General features: G+C 43.7%; 1 protein-coding gene across 1 annotated transcript in view; it reads right to left on the reverse strand.

Annotated features, from left to right (window-relative positions):
* The window catches only part of LOC309550067 (extracellular calcium-sensing receptor-like), a gene marked incomplete at both ends in the record, with an annotated part of 33,694 nt that extends 19,448 nt beyond the window's left edge, over window positions 1-14,246 (reverse strand). Inside the window, 3 exons of the mRNA XM_082250533.1 lie at window positions 4,207-5,040; window positions 6,499-6,790; window positions 14,230-14,246. Coding sequence (XP_082106659.1) covers window positions 4,207-5,040; window positions 6,499-6,790; window positions 14,230-14,246 — 1,143 coding nt within the window. The remainder of the gene's footprint in view (window positions 1-4,206; window positions 5,041-6,498; window positions 6,791-14,229) is intronic.
* Between the last annotated feature and the right edge of the window lie 8,201 nt (window positions 14,247-22,447).

Below are 22,447 nucleotides of genomic sequence, written 5' to 3' on the forward strand. Positions count from 1 at the left end.
AGCTAGGGTAGGATCTCGTTATTTAATCAGATCTTTTGTAGAATTTATAAGAAAGCTATGATCAAACAAAAGAGATGTAAATCCTAATATTGCCGTTGGTGACACATGCCATACTGCAAGGAAAAGTCTTCATATGGCTTACTGAAATTATAGGCTTATGGTATATCTTAAACCAGGAGTCTCAAACTTGTGGCCCTCCACCTGTTGCAGAACTACAATTCCCATGAGGCATTGCAAGGCTGACAGTTACAAGCATGACTCCCATAGGCAGAGGCATGATGGGACTTGAAGTTCCGCAATAGCTGGAGGGCCGCCAGTTTGAGACCCCTGCCTTAAACAGTATGCCAAGTTATGGAACATAGTACCAAAGGATATGTAGCATGCCACTGCATTCCACAGTATGGCATTGTAGAGCACAATGTCCCTTTTTAAACAGAATAGTCAGATCTCCCTTAACCGATTTCCGCCTGACACCCGCGATCGTTCCCCCCGAGAGAGAAAAGCGGTCGGCTGTTGTAAACACAGTTGACCATTCTTCTCTCTGGAATGATCACAGAGCACCTGTGATCCTTCTATATAGGAACACAGGTCTCTATGATCATTTCACAAGCCCCGCCCCCCCATTAGAAACACTCCCCAAGGCTCACATTTAACCCTTTGATCGCCCACAGTGTTAATAGATACCAAACATGTCATGCTTTTAAATTGCGCACGCCCGTGCAACGGCAACAAATGACATAAATTTTACTATTCATAGGCGATGCTGTAAAAGCCTTTACAGGTTACCAGTTTAAATTTACATGGGCGGTCTGGTCCTAGAATTACTGCCCCCGATCTGATGTTCGCAGTGATACCTCACATGTGCGGGGCGATCGCTGTTTACGTGAGTGTGGGGCCGACACATGCATTCGGCTTTGGGGGGAAGGTGGAACTTTATTTTTTTTATTTTTTTTTATTTATTTAATTATTTATTATTATTTCATTATTTATTTATTTATTTTTTACACTGTCACTTTAATTTTCTATTTTTTATTTTATCACTTTTATTGCTGTCAGAAGGAATGTAGACATCCATTGTGAGAGCGATAGACATCTGACAGGTACTCTTTATGGAGACATCTGGGGTCTATGAGAGACTGGGAAACCACTGTGTGCCTGACTGCCGTGTGCCCCATTGGGAATAGAACCTAGGAAAAAAGCAGCAGGACCAGCTTGGGGGTCTGTGCTACACGTGGAATAATGTTTTGGCAAATGTGAGGCTCCTCAGGTTGCTGTCCAGCTGTAATGCAGAAATCCCGTCTTGGTAGTGTAACGGAGCTCCAAGCCTAGGCATCTCCGCTGTATAATCCTTGGAGCTGAGGAAGAGCTACAATATCCATGGCAAAATCCCCCCCAGTAACTGGACGACACACAGTTCTGGGAGTCAAACTAGAATGCCTTGTTTATTGAAAAACACAAGAGATCTACACTCTGCCAAAACCCCTCCCTCTTTGAGTCATTCCACACAAACACACATCCCATAATATGCTTACAAGGCAGACAGGAACAATAGAACAATGGAATGCAGGTATTCACAATAACAGACCCCACCCCACTAGCAGGCGTCTATGAAACACCTCTGCCATATTCTAGCAATCTGCAATATATCTTTATATATTTACTCAGGGACACTGTTCAATAATATTATGGTCACTCTTTCAACACAAACCACACTCTCAGTGTCTATTCCGCTACAGTAGCTTAGACACTAAAGGCTAATATCTTATCCACACTATATGTCTGCTCACTGATTCTCAACAATATACAACTGGAGGGTCTTTATTGAAAGATGTCTAATACATAGAGTGTGTGCTACTTCTAAATACTCAATAGTTAGTCAGCCAGGTACCTTCGTCCTAAAATTGGACACAAAAGAAAACAAGCAAACTGGAGGCACAGAGGACTTTCATGGTACCATATGAACATAATGAGACAATTTTGTAAAAAATGTACAAAAGTTTATTATATGTGTAGCACCCTCCTAGGTAGGTGCCAGGGAGAGAGTATAGTTTTAAGCTCTATCTGCCTACCAGAGGAGCTGCAGGTAAATCTATATTGTTCTCTGCCTATCAGAGAGTAGGATCTGTTAGTTAAGTCTGCTCATTGTGCTCAGAGTGCAACTCATTATGTCTAGAGAGTGTTTCACACTGGTCCAATAGAGAGCCATGTTGGACAGTGGGAGGAAACCTAATGAATGGGTGCATAGGCTTTTGATACAGTCCTGACCATTGGCAGAGGGAAAGTTGCCTCCGTGCATGTCGGGATAATGTATAAAAGCCAGGAGCGCATGTGCTCAAGGTCTTTTGTTGGGAAGTGGACTCTTGGAGGGAGGGGGCAGCTGCCTCCTCCTCTGTAGAGGTGCCATGTGGCCTCAGGGGGTCATCCTGAGGGACGGTAGAGTAGCAGTGAGGAGCTGAACCCAGAGGTCCAGGGAAGCTGACTGAGAGGGGAGACACTGGAGGATCTGTCTTTGCAGTACAATGAGAACAGAAACTCGTGTCAAGGGGCCTGACCTGAGGGGGGTCACTCCTGTTCCTAGGATTTTCAGTGGACGAGTGTCAGCGGGAAGAGGATGCTAGTGAGAGTGTCCCGAAGACAGATTATCGTCCAGATTATTTGTCTTGTTAGAGAGCAAAGAGAACAAGAGACTTAACCCCATCCACTTTAGTAGCAGTGTGGATTAACAGCCTGGACGTTCCATATTTTCAAGCAGCACTCTGAAGATAGAAGTATTCAAACAATGTGAATAGTTCAATTGGAGTATCCCACTATTCCCTTCTCCTATCCCAAATTACCAATAAACAACAAAACAAACAACACCCCTAGACTGTTCATTCATGTGTCGAGCCATTGGGAACAAGGAGAGATTCAGAGACTTGTTCTAGCAAATATGTGTTGGTAACCATGGGAGCCCGCAAAGACAATATTCAGCAGTACCTACGGGGGCAGTGCTACATATACACATAATAAAAGAGCGCCCCCTAGGGGGTAGCACAATAAACAATATAATTGTGTCAGAAAATAACCCACTAAATAGTGGGTCACAACTCTATACCATACAGCACTTGCTCTTATGGAATGAATATTCACTGCGGTATCTCCCCTAATTATCTTGTCTTTGAACACTGATCTCCTTACCTGTCTATCTTTGAATACTGCCTTCCGTCCACTTTATGAGATTTTAGGTGCGTATGATTTATTTATGCATTACATGGGAGATATACAGCAAGTTGATCTTGTTGTGGCCTGACTTATTGCGTTTTTTACACCTTCTACCAGCTCTATTCCCAATATCAAGTCTGTGTCCCATACTCGCCCGGGAGACCGCCAACTGGCGTTGACGTATTTTCCATCCGGGTAACCACTGGTGAGTTTGGCATCTGTTCCCTTAAGGGGTTTAGGTGATGGTACATAATGGGCCAAGACCTGGGTCTAGAATAGTCTGCCCTTTAGGCTTAAGATTGTTATATGGGTCCACTTCGATGGTTACCATTATATTTTGTGATTAATGCTTTTTTTTTTTTATATGTTGATGGTTTGGTAAATTTTTTGTGCACTTATATTTTGCTACAGATCATACAGTCCTCTTCAGTCAAGCTCCTGATGAAGTGGTATATCCGCAGAACATGTAGAGCATGATTGGTTCTTTTCTGAAAGGGCCCCCGTAATTAGGGGAGATACCGCAGTGGATACCCAATCCATAAAAGCAAGTGCTGTATGGTATAGAGTTGTGACCCACTATTTAGTGGACTATTTTCTGACACAATTGTATTGTTTTTTGTGCTACCCCCTAGGGGGCACTCTTTTATTATGTGAATATAATAAACTTTTAGACATTTTTTACAACATTGTCTCATTATGTTCATATGGTACCATAAAAGTCCTCTGTGCCTCCAGTTTGCTCGTTTTCCTTTACGGAAAGATGTTCTTACATATCATCTTCTTTGAGAGCGGGCTTTGGAAAATGTTGACCAAAAATTGGCTGCATGAGAGCCTTCTGTAGGTCCACATTTGTTAATCTATACATGCAACTGGCACAGTTATGACTTTCTGTGCACTGTATGGGTTATATTAGTGTTGTCTTTCTCTTATTTTTTTACAGTGCTTTTTTAGAATCCAAATGTTTAATAATGTGCTACAATCTGAACCAGGCAGTCAGCAACTCACCTTCCAGTGTTGAGCGTCATTAATATTTCCACATGTCCCATTATAAAATCCATTTGATCTGGCAGGACAGCCAAGGAGTGAATGCAGAGCATGTACATAGGCATACACAGCCAGGTAGGTATGATAAGTGTAGCTGAGATCATTCATTTCAAACAACTGGGCAACCTTACTACCCAGTTCTTCTTCCCCGGTGCAGGTCACATCTACCTTTATATCGGGAGTATTGGACCTCTCACTATTTCCATTAGTCAATTGGCAGCTGAAAGCTTTCTCCCAGAATGGCCTTATAAATGGGTAACTTGAGTTGCCAGTTGGGTGAAGGCTCAGAAGGAATTCCTCAAACCCTGGCAGGGTACCAGTACTTGGAATCAATCCAATTGTCCCATTTAGAACCTTCCAGGTTTTCTTAGAGAAATCTCCAGGTGAAAGTCCAAAGTAATCTGAAGCAAGAAAATTCTTCCCTGTAGCCTCTTGATCAAACAAAGCTTCTAGCAGGGCTTTAATATGGATGTCCGGGCTGTGCATAAGAATTACATTGACAGAGCTTTTTTTAATTATGTCTACCAATCTCCTGATCTGTTTGTCTGAATAACTGAGATGGATCTTCTCCAGAAAGGCAATACAGCCTCCGTTGCTTTTTACCCTCGCTTCCATAATCTGTCCACCCTGATGCCCAATATCATCATCCGCCACCAAAATGCCTACCCATGTCCAACCAAACTTCCCAGCGAGGTCAGCAAGAGCCATTGGCTGAAGTAAGTTGGGTACCGTGCGGAAAAATGATGGGAACAGTATTTTATTGCTAAGAGTTGAAAATGTAGACCCATAACTTATCTGTAAAGAGAATGACATTTATTTTAGCAGGGTGGGGAAGGATTGGAATTTAAGATAGTGTTTTTATTGCTGTTCATGCCTTACTTTCTCGGTGACAAGCATACCTCCCCATTTTTTATCCTGTTTTACAGGGATTAAAGTTAAGGAAGATTTCCCAAATAGGGTCATAGACAGAAACACTGTGCCATATTTTTAATTTTGCAGATGGATGGTGAAATGTATGTCAAGGGGGAAGTCGGTGTCCCTGCTAGATGGCACATCATTCAATTATAGTTTAGGTCACGTAAAGAATGATGTGGTTCCACAGGAAGACTACAGAGTAGCTCTCTCTGTAAATTTGTATGTAATTGAAATGAGTAGAAAAGCATAATCACTGTGCGACAATAGTTGGCAGGACATGTACATACATGTGTAATGAGCAGAAATGGCTGCCCCATGCCAGTTACCAAAATATCATTACAGACTCTACCTATAATAATGTTTTTCTTGTGTGTTTTTATCAGAAATTGGAAAGTAATAATATGATACAAATACATATGGGCATATTCAGATCAATATCTAAAAAAAAAACCTTTATATAATCTATCTAATCTATCTATCTAATCTATCTATATAATCTATGAATAATTCATTAAATAGCTTTAAAGCTGAAATCCAGTCATATAGAAAAGACCACCACTCAATCCAGGCATGTAGTCCCTGAAACGAATATAATTAACTTCTCCATACAGTAAATGTCTGAACCTGTCCTTATAATAGCCTCCTTAGGCCCCAAGCACTCTAGGGTTGAGACGGGGAAAAAAAGGACGAAGGAGAGATCACAAATGTCAAACATCCAACAAAGCCAAACGGTGTCTATAGTATAAGCAGCCCCAAGCCAAATTCTGTCCAGGCCATGACGTTTTTCGCCCCTAGGGGCGAAACACGTCGGACACATGGCAGAGTTTGGCCTGAGACTGCTTATACTATAGACACCATTGGGCTCCTTGCTGTATGTTTACTCATTGAGCTGAGACAAGACAGACAAGGAGCCTGGAGTGACATCCTTAACTTTTAGCTTTGGTTTGGGGGGAGAAAGAGGAGATTCAATACAGGCATTGTGCAGTGATATCATTTTTAATGTTGGTAACTTGCTGATAAAAAAATATAGGAGTGATGACCTCATCAGTGAGGGTTGCTCCTTCACTATCCAATCAGCGTGCAGTGGGGAGGTTGGTGACCAAATTGTATTTACTAACATCATCAGAGAAATATGGAAGTCAACGACCTAGCTGTGCTTTCTAGTTAGGATGGCTGGTTCAAAAGTCTGGCTGAACTGAATTACAACTGCTTTGGCAGGTAAAACAGTCAACTATATATTTTATCTGCAAATTTAGCTGTTTGTCAGGAAATCAGCTTAAAGCATAGTGTGCTAGTATAAATACACCCATATACAACATCTATAATTTTTATATATACCTGTGGGAACTGGAAGACGCCAGTTATCTGGGCAATAGGAATGGATAAAAAAGAATAATTGTCACCTACAATCCCGACCATGACTGAATGTGTATGACAACCATATCCAGGAAAGGGGTTTCCAAGTCCTGACAGCAGGGACAAAACTCCACCAACAGCCCGGAGCTCGGACATACAGGAGTCCAGCACATTGAAGCCAAGAGTGATATTAGGCAGGAGGTCTGGAGAATTGTTAATTTCATCTACTGCAAACATGAGGCCAAGAACATCCCGATAATATCTAATGTGGAACCTACACAAGATGAGAGAACATTGAGAGATCAGGGATATATTGGAATATGCTAGTGTCACCTACCTGGTTGGAAGCCAAAATGATGAGAGGTCTTCCCTTACAGCTCTGGTCCAAACACACCTGGAAATGGTGACAGGGAGTGAAATGGCACAACATGGAATGGGTGCTCAAGAGTCTAGTCCACAGATGACCACTCTAGTTTGGATCCAGGGCAGGGATGTACTTTTGTAGACTGCTAAGGGGACCACTGAAGAACCAGGTGAAGAAGCCTCAGAGGAAAAATTTTGAACAAGCAGCTGACAGAGGCACTAGAACCCATGATAAAGATTGAGGCTGCCTGCGGTAGAAAACCCAGAAAGCAGATATCAGGCGGCAGAAAAAATGGTCAGGAGGCAGGCCTAGATCAGCAACAGATAGACAGCAGTATTGTGTTTTGGAGGCAAGCCGATGTCAGCATCGGATAGAAAGAAGAGCTAAGTTGAGAACCAACCTGGGTCACAACAGGCAATCAAATTGGATAAGAATGAAGATCGTCCAGCAACCTCTTGTTTCAGCAATCTTCTTTAAATAGGCCATCAGGAGCCAAGTCTTGGCATTCTTGCTCAAAAACAAGCTAAGATCCTTATTCTGCATCTTGGCACTTGTGCATATTTTCTGGTGGAGCCACCCTGACAGCTAGCTGTACGCATGGAGATTGTTCTTCTCCCCTTTACCCCCTTGGGCTGCTATTAAAAATCATGGGAGACCTTACTAGACCTTAACTCTACTTCCCAGAACCCCCAACAGCCCCATTAGCCTCCTTTATGCCTAAGGTCTCGTTTACACTTGCGGTAACCCTCTGTAGCACCCTACAGGTAGGTGCTAGGCAAATGTATAGTGGGCCTTGTCTGCCTAACAGCAGGGCTGTGATTTATTCAGTTAGGGTGTCAGGGCTTCCAGATGTGCCTCCTGAAGGGAGAAGTATCCCCACTGGCTCCTGTGAGAGGCTTCTCATAGGGCAGTGTGGGAAGCCCAATCAGGGGACACATCCTAGCTTGTAACTACCTCAGAAGGCAGATTATGCTGCAAAGGATTCTGGGAGTGGGTATAAGTTTGGGGGGAAGTGCGTTGCACGGTGTCTTTGGTGGGAGCAGAGTCCCAGGATGGAGAGTGCGGCTGTCTCTCCTCCTGTCTGAGGAAGGCGGATGTCTCGGGGTGTCCCCTGAGAATCCAGAGAGTGCTGAGTTGAGCTGATGGGATCTGGCGTGCCGAGAACCTGCGGCGAGCAAGAGGGTTCCAGTCCCACACAGGTCGTGAGTACTGAGGATTGCCCATGGGGATCTGCCAGAGTTAAAGGGGACCACTCCGGAAGAGGTTCTGGGATCCAGTGCCAGCTAGCTGAAAGGGGGTACCTAGGTTGAGGGCCCTGAAGTTACAAAGGGGGGTGCATAGACAGTGAACCCCGAATAGTTCAAGGTTAAAGGTCAAAGGGGGCACCTGCTATTGGGCCCTGAATTGTGCAGAGTGTGACAGTTGGGATTTACAGCTTTACAGAATTCTACAACATACTACCTCAAGCCAGAGCAAGGCGGGAGGGAAGTATTCAGTGACTTGTTGCAGTATAACAGTGTTGGTGGTTCTACAATTTCACAGTCCTGGATTTTCTGGACTATAAGTCGAGGATTCAGCACTTTTATTAAGCTAGAGTGTATTCTCAGAGTTAGTGAGCGTTGGCTGGCTCTGGCTGGCGTCAAGGAAGCGCCAACAGGCATTTTTCAGGAACAAAGTCCCAAGTGTACATAGTTGAAGCCTAAAGGAGTATCTCACTCATTCCCTTCTCCCATCCCCTTTATCTACAATAAAACAACAAAACCAAAGGTGCCGGAGTTGTCCATGTCTCAGTCTCTACACCCAGGGCCGCAGCTCACATGGGCTGGAAAGGTAACCGGTAACAATGGCAGACCCACATCCGGCCACAGGCCTAGAAAACCTGCTACACCTCTGAAGAGTGATCTGTGGTGGGTCTCTTTCCAGAACAAATTTGACAGACGGTGGGGAGGCATTATGTTGGGCCACAACCTTGTGCATGGCATGCATCATAATTGCAGAGCAGCCACGATCACTGTCCAGCAAATGTGATGGGAAAATCAGTTTTGCCATGCATGTTCATCCCACTTACAGCTGCCTTTGCAGCTTCAGGGGGTGGTAGAGGGACGAAAAAAAAAAAAAAACTGTGGATCAACTTCCTTTTTTTATAACCCCCAACCCAAATGGGACAGTAGAAGCTGGCAGTTGAACTGTGCCACCCCTCCCGTTCTTTTACCTGAAGAAGGAGATGCAGCCACTCAGGAATGTATACAGGCTTCACAGCCATAACAAAAATTAAATGACATGTTGCATTTGGCAGGTAGTACCATGGGCCTTTTAACTGAAGCCAGTGAAGCAGGAGCATTTTTTTCCCACTGACACTCATGCAGCTCCATTTTTTCCTCTTGGCAACATCCCCGAACCAGGGGCATTTTTCCTGCCAGTGCAATACGAATGCTGGGACATTTTTTCCTTTCAGTGACACCAACAACACAAGGACATGTTTTCCTTGCAGTAATACCACCAACACAATTATTTTTTTCCTTCCAGTGATACCACCAACAAGAGCATATTTTCTTTTCAGTGGCACCACCAATGCAGGGACCTATTTCAGCAGTACTGATTGTCAAAATGACAAATTCTACTTGTGGCCTGGCCAAGTGGACCCATTCAGCCAGTGATTCCTCTGGGGGTAGCACTACATACTATTAGCTATTTAACTATTAAGATAACAATGCGTGAACAACCATCACCTTCAGCAGGGGGTGATAAAAAATTAGTAAAGAACGAGCTATGAAATGGGATGGACTAAAGCCATAGAGATGGCCATAAGAGTTTCCGATAATGATTTAAAAAATACAATCAATACTTAATTATCTTATGAGTCAAATAGAACTATCATTTAAGGCAAGGATATTAAGGGAGAAGTGTAGTAAAAAGCCTTATCTATTAAGCTGCCAAAATGTTCACTTACGACATTTTAGCCATCTTAGAGTAAGGTATTTATATTGTAGTGTCCTGCCCAGTATGCAGAGCACGTGGCAACGTGTCCGAGTTTGCATACATTAGAAGAAGCAAACAACCTCACAAACATCACTTTGACTGTCTCCAGAACTTACCCTGTACAAGAAACCGGCTTTGGCCTCTCCTGGAAAGTTGGTTGTTGGAAAACTATTCCAGAATGAACCACAAAAACTCCACCAAGCAGAATATCACCGGGTTGTGAGAAAGTATCCATTGGCCAACCCTGGAGACTGCAGCCAGGGCTAGACTGACCCTCACCCAACCACGAGAGGAGGAGAAGGACCTGCAGGAGTCTACTCATGATTTCCCACTTAGATGATCCTAGTGATCCTCTGGAAATGGGCCCTTCCAGATGAAGTCTGGCCAAGCGGTCCTACTGGAAGATAACAGATTTGGGGGTTAGGCTGTTATAGAACAGACTCGGAATTTAGAGTACTACACAACAGATTTAGAGGTTAGAGTATTATATGGTCTGAGTTGGCGTTTGTCACACTCATTTTAGAAGAAAAATAGCAATCTATCAGTATAGAGTAAAAGTTAGCAAATCTGGCTATGGCTTATTAAGTCTTAATTATATTCACCAATATGCATTCGGCATTTACAGTAGACTAAGGAGTGACACGGTCTTCCTACTACTTTTAGAGCTCTGTAATTACAACTGAGGACATATCTGCAACTATAACAACTGCTGATTGGCTGCTGCAAGGGGCGAGCAAACTCAAAACAGGCTTGTAACATACCCATAGAATACCATGGAGGGGCCTCTTTTTTATTGTTTAATATTCTTTTTTACTATCTCCATAAAATCTTAAAGTAAACATTGAGAGCACCCATGACACTCTTGTCACAGACAAAGTAAGCCTCCCCCTATGGGTGTTTTATAGAGGGTGCCCAGCAAGAGCTATTGGCTTCTTGACTGACCTTATCTAATTGAAAGTATTTCCTGAACAATATAGAGCAAGGGCTCCCCTGTGTGTGCAATCTGAGCTTCAGTGAGTGAACTGTACAAACAACACGTTTTTTTTGTTGTTGTTGTTAAATCAGCAATTCAGAAACCACATACCCTATATTGTCAAAAGTATTGGGACACCTGCCTCAGGTTGAGGTCAGTGAAGTTCCTCCACCCCAAACTCGCTCATCCATGTGTTTACAGACCTTGCTTTGTGCACGGGTGCGCAGTCATTTAGGAACAGGAAGGGGCCATCCCCAAACTGTTCCCACAAAATTGGGAGCATAAAATTGTCCAAAATGTCTTGGTATGATGACGCTTCGCCAAGCCCAACCCCTAAAAAACAACCCCACACCATAATCCCCCCTCCACTAAGCAAGGTCCATAAAGACATGTCTGAGCGAGTTTGGGGTGGAGGAATTTGATTGGCCTGCACAGAGTCCTTACCTCAACCCAATAGAACACCTTTGGGATGAATTAGAGTGAAGACTGTGAGCCAGGGCTTCACCTGACCTCACAAATTTGCTTCTGGAAGAATGGTCAAACCTTCCCATAGAGACACTCCTAAACCTTGTGGACAGCCTTCCCAGAAGAGTTGAAGCTGTTATAGCTGCAAAGGGTGGGACAACTCAATATTGAACCCTACAGACTAAGACTGAGATGCCATTAAAGTTCATGTGCGTGTAAAGTCAGTTGTCCCAGTACTTTGACAATATAGTGTATAATAAAATGGCAAGTAAATTTTAGCCATGGATCATCGTATTCAGAGTGTCCACCATTGTTGATTCTATCCAGTCTCTGATGGGTCTCAGAATGTCTACTGGCTCAAGTCTTTTAATTGGATACTATATTATGATGTCATACAATATGGCGCTCTTTGTTACTTTATTAATAGTTGTTAAATAGTAGCACGGGGTGCACCACTACTTTTTCTACTGTTTCAAAGAATGGGAACTTTTCCAATTTTTTATTGTAAAGGGAGCCTAGCCTCGAAAAAAAGTTCAGTTCAGCTGCTCTGAATCTGTCTGGTGGGATCTATTGATGGAAGATCAGAATATTTGACTGCTTTTGTCATTGCAAACATGGAATCATATCAAGTGCACAACTAAGGATCATGGGGGCCCATAGCAAAATTTTAAAGAGCCCCTTCAGATACCTCTCACTTTAGCAGCTGGCAGTATCAACTGTGACAGCACATGTCATTGCTCTTCACATAACATATGCCTCAATCAAGGCAAAGTGGTAGGCAAGCTGTCGCTATACACTGTGGCAGCGCCAGGCCCTGAAGCCCCCAGCATAGGCCACATCCCAACTCCTAACCACCCATAGGTAACCTACAGGAACAGCAGACAATTCCCTATGGTGCTCACCACCAGATGCCACCTACTCATCCGCCACAACTAGGCATGTATTCTGGTCATTGTCTGGGGAGTAGTCAAATGCTCTGGGCCAAGCTCCATGACGTCTTGACCTCCTATGGGATCCCGGATGATGCCCAACATGCATCCAGCAGCTGGACCAACTCACCCCCAACCGCCACAGGCAGGAATGCCCCCATAGCAGGTGGAATGATGGGAGCGCGACCGCCAATGGCTCCGAATGGCATAGGGGTATTTTTGACAAATTTTAGCCAACTCAGCAGAATTTTCAGCTCTGTACATTGTTTAGGTGCTCTTACTCATCTTGGCACAAGGGATACATAGTGACAAAGGCAGTAAGGTATCTATTTAGTGAAGATCTTGAAAACATATTGGACTTATAGTTTCAATACATTTTGCACCATAAAGTTGCAAAGAAGGGATAAAAAAGTGGAATGGGATTTTTTATTTATTTAAATAAAGTCTGCTTCTTTTATACTCCCTATTTGGTTTTGCTCCTCTAGAAATAATGGAGTGAATTAAATTATTATTTAAAAAATATGAAAATCTTTTGGGTATTCTTTTTGACACATTTCAGCCAATTTAGCAGAACCACTGGCCCTGTGCCAGGTTCTGTCTGACATCGTGACACAGGGATGATATAACAACACTGACACTGGAAAATCTGTTTGGTAAAAATTAAAACCAATGTTTTAGTTCATTGCCTTTTTAATTATTTTTCAGTTTATTAAAATTCAAACCAAAAAATTGCCAAAATGTTAAAAAGGTAACTTGTTGATTTTTTTTTTAAATGGAGTCATCATCTTGTGTCAATCTCCCTCTATAGTTTTGCTCCTCTGTAAATAATGAATATGGAGTGAATTAAATTATTATTATTTTTTTAATCAAAATCTTTGAGATTTTTTTTTTTTTTCACAAATTTTGGCCAGGTCAGTAGAATTTCCTGCCCGCTCTGATTTGTTGAGGTGCTGTCAGTCATCCTTGCACTAGGATGACATATAGTGACACAGACAGTAGGCAATCTATTTAGTAAAAATTAGAATAAAATATTGGAATTTTGCTTAAGTACACTTTGCCATGCCTTGTCCATTTTTTTTTTCAGTTTATTAAAATCCAGAATCTAAAAAGGAATTACATGTTTTATTTTATTTTATTTAAATTAAATCATCTTGTGTCATTCTCCCTCTTCAGTTCTGCTCCTCTAGAAGTAATAGATATAAATTTAACTACAAAAAATATATAAAACAATCTTTGGGGCTTTTTTTTTACAAAGTTCAGCCAATTCAATAGATTTCTTGGCTCTTTACTGAAGTGTTGTGATTTTTTAAGATGTGTTCAGTCATATTGGGAGTCTAATTAGTAATGGATGTTTGCATCAATATACTTTGCAACTTAAAGTTGCAAAAAAAAAAAAAAAAAAAAATTAAAAAAGTAAATTGGGTATTTTGTTTTCTTTTAAAGGAAGCCATCTTGTGTCAATATCCCTCTCCAGCTTTGCTCCTCTAGGAATAATGGAGTAAAATAAATTAATAAAAAAGATTATGACATATCTTCAGGTTGTTTGACAAATTTCAGGCAAAAAATCCTTGGCCCTCTGCTCTGATTTACTGAGATGCTGTTAGTTATCACAGGGATGATATAATGAAATTGACAGTAAGGAATACATTTAATAAAAATTAGAACAAATAATAGAATTTTGCTTCTATACATTTGCCCTGTCTTGTCCATTTTCTTCAGTTTATGAAAATTCAAAACCAAAACGTTGCTAAATATTAAAAAGGTAAATTGGTGATTTTTTTTAAAAAGAAATAAAGTCATCTTGTGTCAATCTCCCTCTCCAATTTTGCTGCTCTGTAAATAATTGATATGGAGTGAATTAAATTGTTGTTTAAAAAAATAATTCTAGGAGGGGCGTGGTCGCCGCGTAGCCGCATGGACGCTTGAGCCTGCAGCTCCGACAGCCCGGAGAGAACATCCATCATCATCGGCACCCTGACTCAGTATTCCAAGCCGCCACTTACCTCCGGTGAACCCGCATTGCCTCCTGCCTTTGCTGCCATGGCGAGGAAAAAGAAAGACGGAGGCCAACCGAGGCAATTGCAGCATTTCTTCATGGTCCAGGACAAGCATAGGGGACAAGATGGCGCCGGCAGTAACTCCCCGGCCTCTTCCAACGGGACGCCCGGCTCGCAGCACGACTCTTCACCTCCAGCTCTCCAAAAGGCTGGACATCCCCGCTCTCCTTCCGCATCGACCCCGCTGTCCAGGAGCCCCGCGAAGAGCAGGCCCAGGATCTCTGAAGGCACAGCATCTGCGGAGGTAAGCCCGGGAGAATCCTCGTCCCTGAACTCCACTAGGGAACTCATCACTAACTTTGACACATTCCCTGTCAGCGATCGCCCGGTCTCAGAGGCCAGACTGAAGGACATGATGATGTCCTTCCGTGCATCTATGCACGCGGACCTCATGGAATGTGTGGGATCTTTTAAGGGAGAAGTTAAGGCCCTGGGGGGACGGATGGACAAGGTGGAATCTAAGATGGGGGAGTTTGCGGCCTCCCATAATGAACTCATCGATGCCCATTACACCCATGAGGAGGAACTGGATAGACTTAAGAGCAAAATAGCAGACATGGAGGACCGCTCGCGACGTAACAACGTCAAAATTCGGGGGGTGCCTGAATCGGTCCAAATGGGTGATCTAGAGCAATACGCCCGTGACCTGATACATGCGGTCCTCCCTTCTATCCCCTCCACGGAGCTGGTGATCGATCGAATCCATCGCCTCCCTAAGCCGTCTCACCTCTCGGCTGACATCCCAAGGGACGTAATCATGAGAGTGCATTTCTTTCATGTAAAGGACCGGTTAATGGCGGAGTTCAGGAAGATGTCTCCCATACCAGAGAAGTATGCCCGGATCCAGCTCTTCGCTGATCTGTCTCAGCACACTTTACAAAAGAGAAGAAACCTCCAACCTCTTACCAAAGCGCTTAGAAACCACGCCATCACATACAAATGGGGGTTCCCGGTCAAGCTTACTGTAACCTATAATAACAAGTCATTTGTTGTTACATCATTGCAGGAAGGCCTGGATCTTCTACGTACATGGGGCATCCTCCCAAATCAGGACTCAGCCCACTCTGCACCCTCTACCCAGGTTTCCCCTGTTCAAGCGGACTGGCAAACAGTTTCCTACGGAAAAAAGGGTAAAAAAGCTCCCTCGAGCTCGCCACCCATTAGCAACCCGCACTAATTCTCTCCGAGCGTCTGGCTACTCAGACCACTGGTGCTTTCAACCCCTCCACCAAGATGTGCAGCACGACTGCTCTCGAGCTTATGCTCTCCTTTTTATTGACTGTGTTTTTGTTTCTTACCCGTGTTTTTGTTTCCTTAACCTTTCCTGATACCTTCCTTGGTCAGCTCACCCTCTGGATGCCCAGGACCTGGGCTCACCGCCTTGATCCTTCATGTGCCACTGGACACCTGCCTTCTACGCCCCATGGTTGCCTTCGGAAAAGCTCCCTGGAGGTGCATCGTGACACAGGTACCTTTATCAGTCCTTTAAACCATACACATGCCTGTTAAGTTTACCACTTTTAATGTTAGAGGGCTTGACCACCCGGCCAAACGGGCATCTATGTGGAAAGAGGCATTGAAGCTTCATAGTGATGTCTTATGCATCCAAGAGACACATCTACAGACTACGTCTGCACCGGCAATAGAGCACAGACAATTCCCGCATGTCTTTCAAGCCCCGGCCTCTCGGAAACGCAAGGGTGTCCTTATCGCCATCAGGGACTCGGTAGCTTTTTCCTTGGTGGACACTATCACTGATCCGAATGGTCGCTACTTGATAGTGATTTGTGAAATCAACAACACACCATTCACGGTGTTAAATGCTTATTCCCCTAACAAACACCAGATTAAATTCTGGAGGAAAATATTCCACCTAATGACTAAGCATGGGAGGGGCTTCCCTGTGGTGTGTGGAGATTTTAATATCACCTCTGACCCTCAAATAGACACCACCTCCTCTCCCCGCCGCTCTCCACCTGCTTTGCAGCCCCTGCTCCACTCAGTGGATATGTATGACACCTGGAGGTGCTTCCACCCGGGAGAGCGGGACTACTCCTTCCACTCCCAACGACATAACTCATACTCCCGCATAGACATGATACTGGTGGACAAGCGGTTACTGCAACTTGTGCAAGCCTCGGACATACATACCATTACGTGGTCTGACCACGCACCGGTCTCTGTGGAGCTATCTGAGTCAGGATCCCCTGGTCCTGCTTTTTTGTGGAGAGCGAACAGTCAAGTCCTGGAATCCTCTCAACATGCTCCCTACATTGCACAGTGCTTGCGGGACTACTTTTCGACCAATGCAGGTTCCGTATCGGACCCCACGGTAGTCTGGTGCACGCATAAAGCCTTTATCCGGGGAATCCTTATTCAGCTATGTGCTAGACTTAAGAGGCAGAGGAGCCAGCAGCTCGACCAACTGCTTAAGGAAATTAAGAGGTTAGAACCCCTGAACAAATCTTCCCCATCACAGGCGTTGGCTTCTCGGCTCACACGTCTGAGATCAGATCTTAGGCTACTCCTAGTGGAACAACAGGACAAGCTTTTCAGGGCTCTGAGGTCTTCCTATTACTCCAATGGCAATAAGGCAGGCAAATTACTAGCTCAGAAACTTAAGGCGAGGCGGATCAAAAACAAAATTGCATACTTATTAGACCCTGTTACTAACTCCAAAATTATGAACCCTCAGGCCATTGCCGAATCCTTTGCTAAATATTATAGCTCTCTTTACAACCTTAAAGAAGATCCCTCCACTCCTCAACCCACCGACCAATCCATTTCTGAATTCTTGTCCTCCATAAACCTTCCGCAGCTCACTGCTGCCCAGCTGCGGGACCTTAACGCCCCCATATCCCCTCAGGAACTAGTTAAAGCCATCCGTACATTGCCCAGTGGGAAGTCTCCAGGCCCTGACGGCCTACCAAACCTCTACTACAAACAATTTGCTGATGTCTTAAGCCCACACCTGGCCTCAGTGTTCGGGTCGGCTGTCTCCTCTGCCTCCATGCCTGTTGAGATGCTACAAGCGTATGTAGTGACACTGCCTAAGCCTGGGAAGGACCCCACATCTCCTCCCAATTTTAGGCCTATATCTTTATTGAATACGGATGTTAAGCTGTATGCCAAGGTGCTAGCGCTACGATTGCACCCCATTCTGCCTGCCTTGATACAAGAGGACCAAGCTGGCTTTGTGAGGGGCCGGCAGACCTCGGATGCAACAAGGAGAGTGATTGGTGTGATTGACAGGGCTGGGTCCGGTCGGGTGCCTTCTCTGCTGCTATCTTTGGATGCGGAGAAGGCATTTGACCGGGTCCATTGGGTCTACATGGAGCAGGTGCTGCGGAGGTTTGGTTTCGGAGGCCCTATTATATCGGCAATAATGGCATTGTATTCCAATCCCTCCGCCAGGGTGTACACCTCCAATATGCTTTCCCAACCCTTTCCCATTTCGAACGGCACGAGGCAGGGCTGCCCACTATCCCCATCGATTTTTAACCTGCTCATAGAGCCACTTGCAGAAGCTGTGAGGTCCTCGGGGGCCGTCAGAGGATTTCAAATAGGTTCACGCCATCACGTGGTCAATCTCTTTGCAGATGACGTTATCATCTTCTTGACGGACCCTGTTCGATCCCTGAGGGCCACGCACGAGATCCTCCAACGCTTTAGCCTTGTGTCTTACTACAAGGTCAATTTCTCTAAGTCCCTGATTTTACCAATGTTCGTCCCCCCAAACTTGTGTTCTAAACTGCGTGAACTATACCCCTATACATGGAAAACGCATAGCATTCCGTATTTAGGTATCAACCTGACCCCTAGGGTATCCCAGTTGGCTACTGCTAACCTACCACCCTTGATTGCTAAGATATCTGCTGAAAGTCACCGAATTTCTAAAAATGAACTGACCTGGTCGGGCCGCCTTGCCTCGTTCAAAATGATCCTCTTACCCCAAATTCTTTATATTTTCAGATCACTGATTATACCCATTCCGCGTAAATATGTTGTGCAGCTTCAGGCCGCTTTGAAGGGATTGGTGTGGAAGGACAAACGACCGAGGAGCACCCACAATCTGTTGGTCAGGCACTGGTCCGCGGGGGGAATGGGTATGGTGGACATTGCCGATTATCTGTTGGCCTCCCAGTTGGCCCAGCTGCGGTCCTGGGTGTCCTCGAAACACGGGACCGCCTGGAGCACAATGGAGGCGGAATTCTGTACCCCCTTGTCCCTGCGATCGGTGCTTCTGGCGGACAGGTGGAGACCTTTCCCTTTACGCGGCCTGCCGTTGGCAATCCAGGCCTCCCTCCTGGCGTGGAGGAAATTTGCCTCACTTCCATTTGGGCCCTCATCGATGGTGAGGGTCCCCGTTCCACTCAAGGTATTAGAACTAGTGATACCACACGTCTCTCTTGGAAGCTGGACGGGACGAGGTATGTCAACCGTAGATGACCTGTTGCTCAAAGACTCCCTCAAACCTTTCCCCCAACTGCAACGTGAGTTTGGGCTTCCTGGCCATGAATACTATTTATATATTAGAGTTGCACACCTGCTCCGCACACTGTCGTCTCCGCATATATATCTGCCCTCCTCTGGCTGGTTGTATCTCATAGGGACCTCGCGCTCTGCTAAGGGGACCTCTTTGTTTTATAACTGCTTTCAGCAAAAATTGGACTTTTGCAAGACTCCCCCCTTGGAGAAGTGGGAGGCAGACTTGGAGGAAAAATTTACGGATGACCAATGGCGTACTGCCCTCCGATCCATCAGGTCTGCCTCCTCCTGTACCAACCATTGGGAGCTCTCCCAAAAAATAAACTTGAGATGGTACCTTACCCCCTATCGCCTCTCTAAGTTCGTTCCGGAATACTCGCCTTTGTGCTGGAGGGGGTGCGGAGAGACAGCCAACATCAAACATGTATTTTGGTCGTGTAAAAATCTAACTAGTTTCTGGAACAAATTGTTTACAGTTATCTCGGCCGTCACGGGAGTGCTCACCCGCCCCTCTCCAGCACTGGCAATCCTAAACTTGGGTATTGACCGCTTCCCCAAAGACTGTTGGAGCGTGGTTACACATATCCTCTTGGCTGCTAGGGGCACCATAGCCCGACAGTGGAGGGCAGATGAGACGCCCAAGGTGTCTGCGGTACTGGAACTGGTAAAGACCAATCAGGCTTATGAGGGGGTGTTTGCCCGCAAGGCGGGCAGAGGACAGGAATTTGATACACAATGGTCCCTTTGGCATTCCTGGTTATCTGTTAACTGAGATCCATATTGTACTTATGTAACGGTTCAATTCTTAGAGTACCTACGCTGTAATGAGTATTTACAACTTCCTATGAGCTGACCTCCCCCCCCCCCCCCCCCTCCCATCCTTCCCTTACCTCCCCCCCCCCCTTTGTTCTCCCCTCCCCACATGTTATATTGCATTCTTGTTCTCTTCCAGATTTGACCATAGGTGCTCTGACTCGAGTAGTGCTGTTGTTTTACTGAATATGTTAATATCCTAAACTCCCCTCAGGGTGGACACATACCCCTCCTAGCTGTCTCCCTCTTCTCTCTTCTTTCCTTGCTCCTTACTCCCTTATAACCCTCCCAATCCCTCATATCCTCCCTCTCTCGCCCTGATTCCCCCCCCTTCTCCCCCATCCTCCTCTCTTCTCCCCTCCTCCCCTTCCTCACTATATCCCCCCTCCCCCCCCCCTTCCCTCCGTCCCCCCCCCTCCACTCTCCCCTCCCCTGTGGCTTGGCCGCTATCCCCATCTCTTTCCCCTCTCCTCCTCCTCCCCCCCCTCTTCCTCTTCCACCTCCTCCCTCCTTCTCGCTCTCCTTCCTGATTCTCTACTTCTCCCCTTCCCCCCTCTCTTCATTTTCTCCGTCTTCCCTCTCCTTTTTCCTTCTTCTACTTTCTCCCCCCCCCCCCTCCCAAAAAGAGCAACACCCTGATAAGATAAGATTTTCATGTCCCGCTCCTACGCACTGCTGTTATCAATGGTATTAATGATGTTTTATCTCATTGCCTGCACCACTGTTGGGTCTGGACTGTTCGAGCGACACCCTGAATGCAATTGCAAACGTATTTGTTATCTACTGTTTTATACTGGTTTGTATTTCCTTGCTGTATTGTGAAAATTCTTTCAATAAAAACTAATGAAAAAAAAAAAAAAAAAAAAATAATTCTAAAAAATCTTTAAAGTTTTTTGACAAATTGCAGCCAAGTCAGCAGAATTCCTAGCTTTAAATGATGAGATTGCTGCCGGTCATCTTGGCACAGGGATGATATAGTGAATAGAAGAATCTATTTAGTAAAAACTATAACAAACAATGGAATACACTTTGCTCTGTTTTGTACATTTTTTTCAGCTGTCAAAAGCCAAAAACAAAAAACAGCTAAAAAGTTAAATTGGGATTTTTTAAAAATTTTAATTGAATTGTATTTATTTTAATAAAGTCACCTTGTGTCATTCTCCCTCTCCAAGTTTTCTCCTCTGGGAATAATAGATATGAAGTGTGTTATATTACTTTGTATCAGTTGGTCCCGCTACCTTGCTACTGCTTGTCATTGTTCCTTTTATACGAAAGTATAAAATATGAAGTGAATAAAATTATATAAAATATGAAGTATAAGATATGAAGTGAATAAAATTGTTGTTTAAAAAAAAATATATATATATATATGAAAAATCTTTGAAGATTTTTGACTAATTTCAGTTATTCTGGCAAAGGGATGATATAGGGACACAGACAGTAGGGGGTCTATTTATTTTAAAATTCAAACAAATAATGGAATTTTGCTTTAATACACTTTTCACAAAAAAAAAAAAAAAGGTTAAAAATCATTGATTTAAGCTTAAATACACTTTGTAACTTAAAGTTGCAAAAAAAAAAGGGTAAAAAAGTAAATTGAAAATTGTTTTTATGTATTGATATGCAGTCATATTGTGTCCATCTCCCTATTTAATGTTATTTCTTTAAGAATAATGGATATGGGTTGCAATAAATTACTGTTAAAAAAAAGGAAAAGAAAAAATAAATAAATAAATAAATCTTTAAAAACTCTCAAAATCATTTAGCCTAGAGCCGCGACCTAATTTCTTACATTACACTTTGGTGCACTTACCAATAAAAGATTACTTTGTTGTAGATAAGTAATAGCCAGAGGAATGACGTCATCAGAAGTATAGGGCTATAGGCAACTAATTTCAATTTTTTGTTTTAAATAACTTTTTTTTATAAAAGAACATTTTATACCATGTGATCATAGCATGACCCTCAATCCATTGTGTTATGATGATGGACAATTAACCATTTGTATCATTATTTTTCCAAAAGTTCAATTCAAGCCCTTAAAATGTAAAAATAAAGATATTTAAGTTATATATGAGATATATATAATGTTACTCAATCTGTACGGCGAGTTCCCTCATAGTGAACGCTCCCTCCTATAAATAGAAAAGCTGTACAGATAATTATGTGAGCTGGCTGTGGGGAGCAGGTGAGGAGTTGGCACTCCGCTGACACCAAACTGACATAATTACTGGTTCCATTTCCTCTCTGGAGATCTTCCAGGGGCGGGAGATCATGGCACTTTCCTCCAAATGAAATATTTGTTGTGCAAAACAAAAATTGTGATGATTACATGAATTGCAGGAAATTATTACAGGTTCTGAGAATTGTGACTCCGAACCTAAAGAGTTCAGGATTTAGGAAATTGCTGGCTTAAATGTCCCAGGTTTGTCCTGGTAATTATATAGGGTGGTAAGGAGAAGACCCTTGAGGGATGTTGATGATGGACCTTTAGCTTGAGCAGATCTCCCTAGTGCGGGTGCATAAGTATCAGCTGCTGATGCAATTCACTAACAAATCTTATCACACCACCATCACTCACATTGTACTTATATTTCAGCACTTTAGAGGATTCCTCAAATTTTCAACCTTGTCCCTAATTTTGGATAGCTGAATTTAAAGGCTGTGTATTGTGGTTTTGTACAGATTGTTATTTTTATTTAATTTTTTAATTATACTCTTTTTATTAGAGAATTATTGTATATAAAATGTTTTAATTTCCTTTGAAGCCCGAAGGAGGATCTGTAGGCTCCTTTTCACATGTTTTACAGCTTATCTTTTACTATTAATAGGCAGTTGTTTGCAGAGCTAAATAGTTCAAGTT

This window comes from Pelophylax lessonae, assembly GCF_965119305.1.
Source record: "Pelophylax lessonae genome assembly, chromosome: 3".
NCBI lineage: Eukaryota > Metazoa > Chordata > Amphibia > Anura > Ranidae > Pelophylax > Pelophylax lessonae.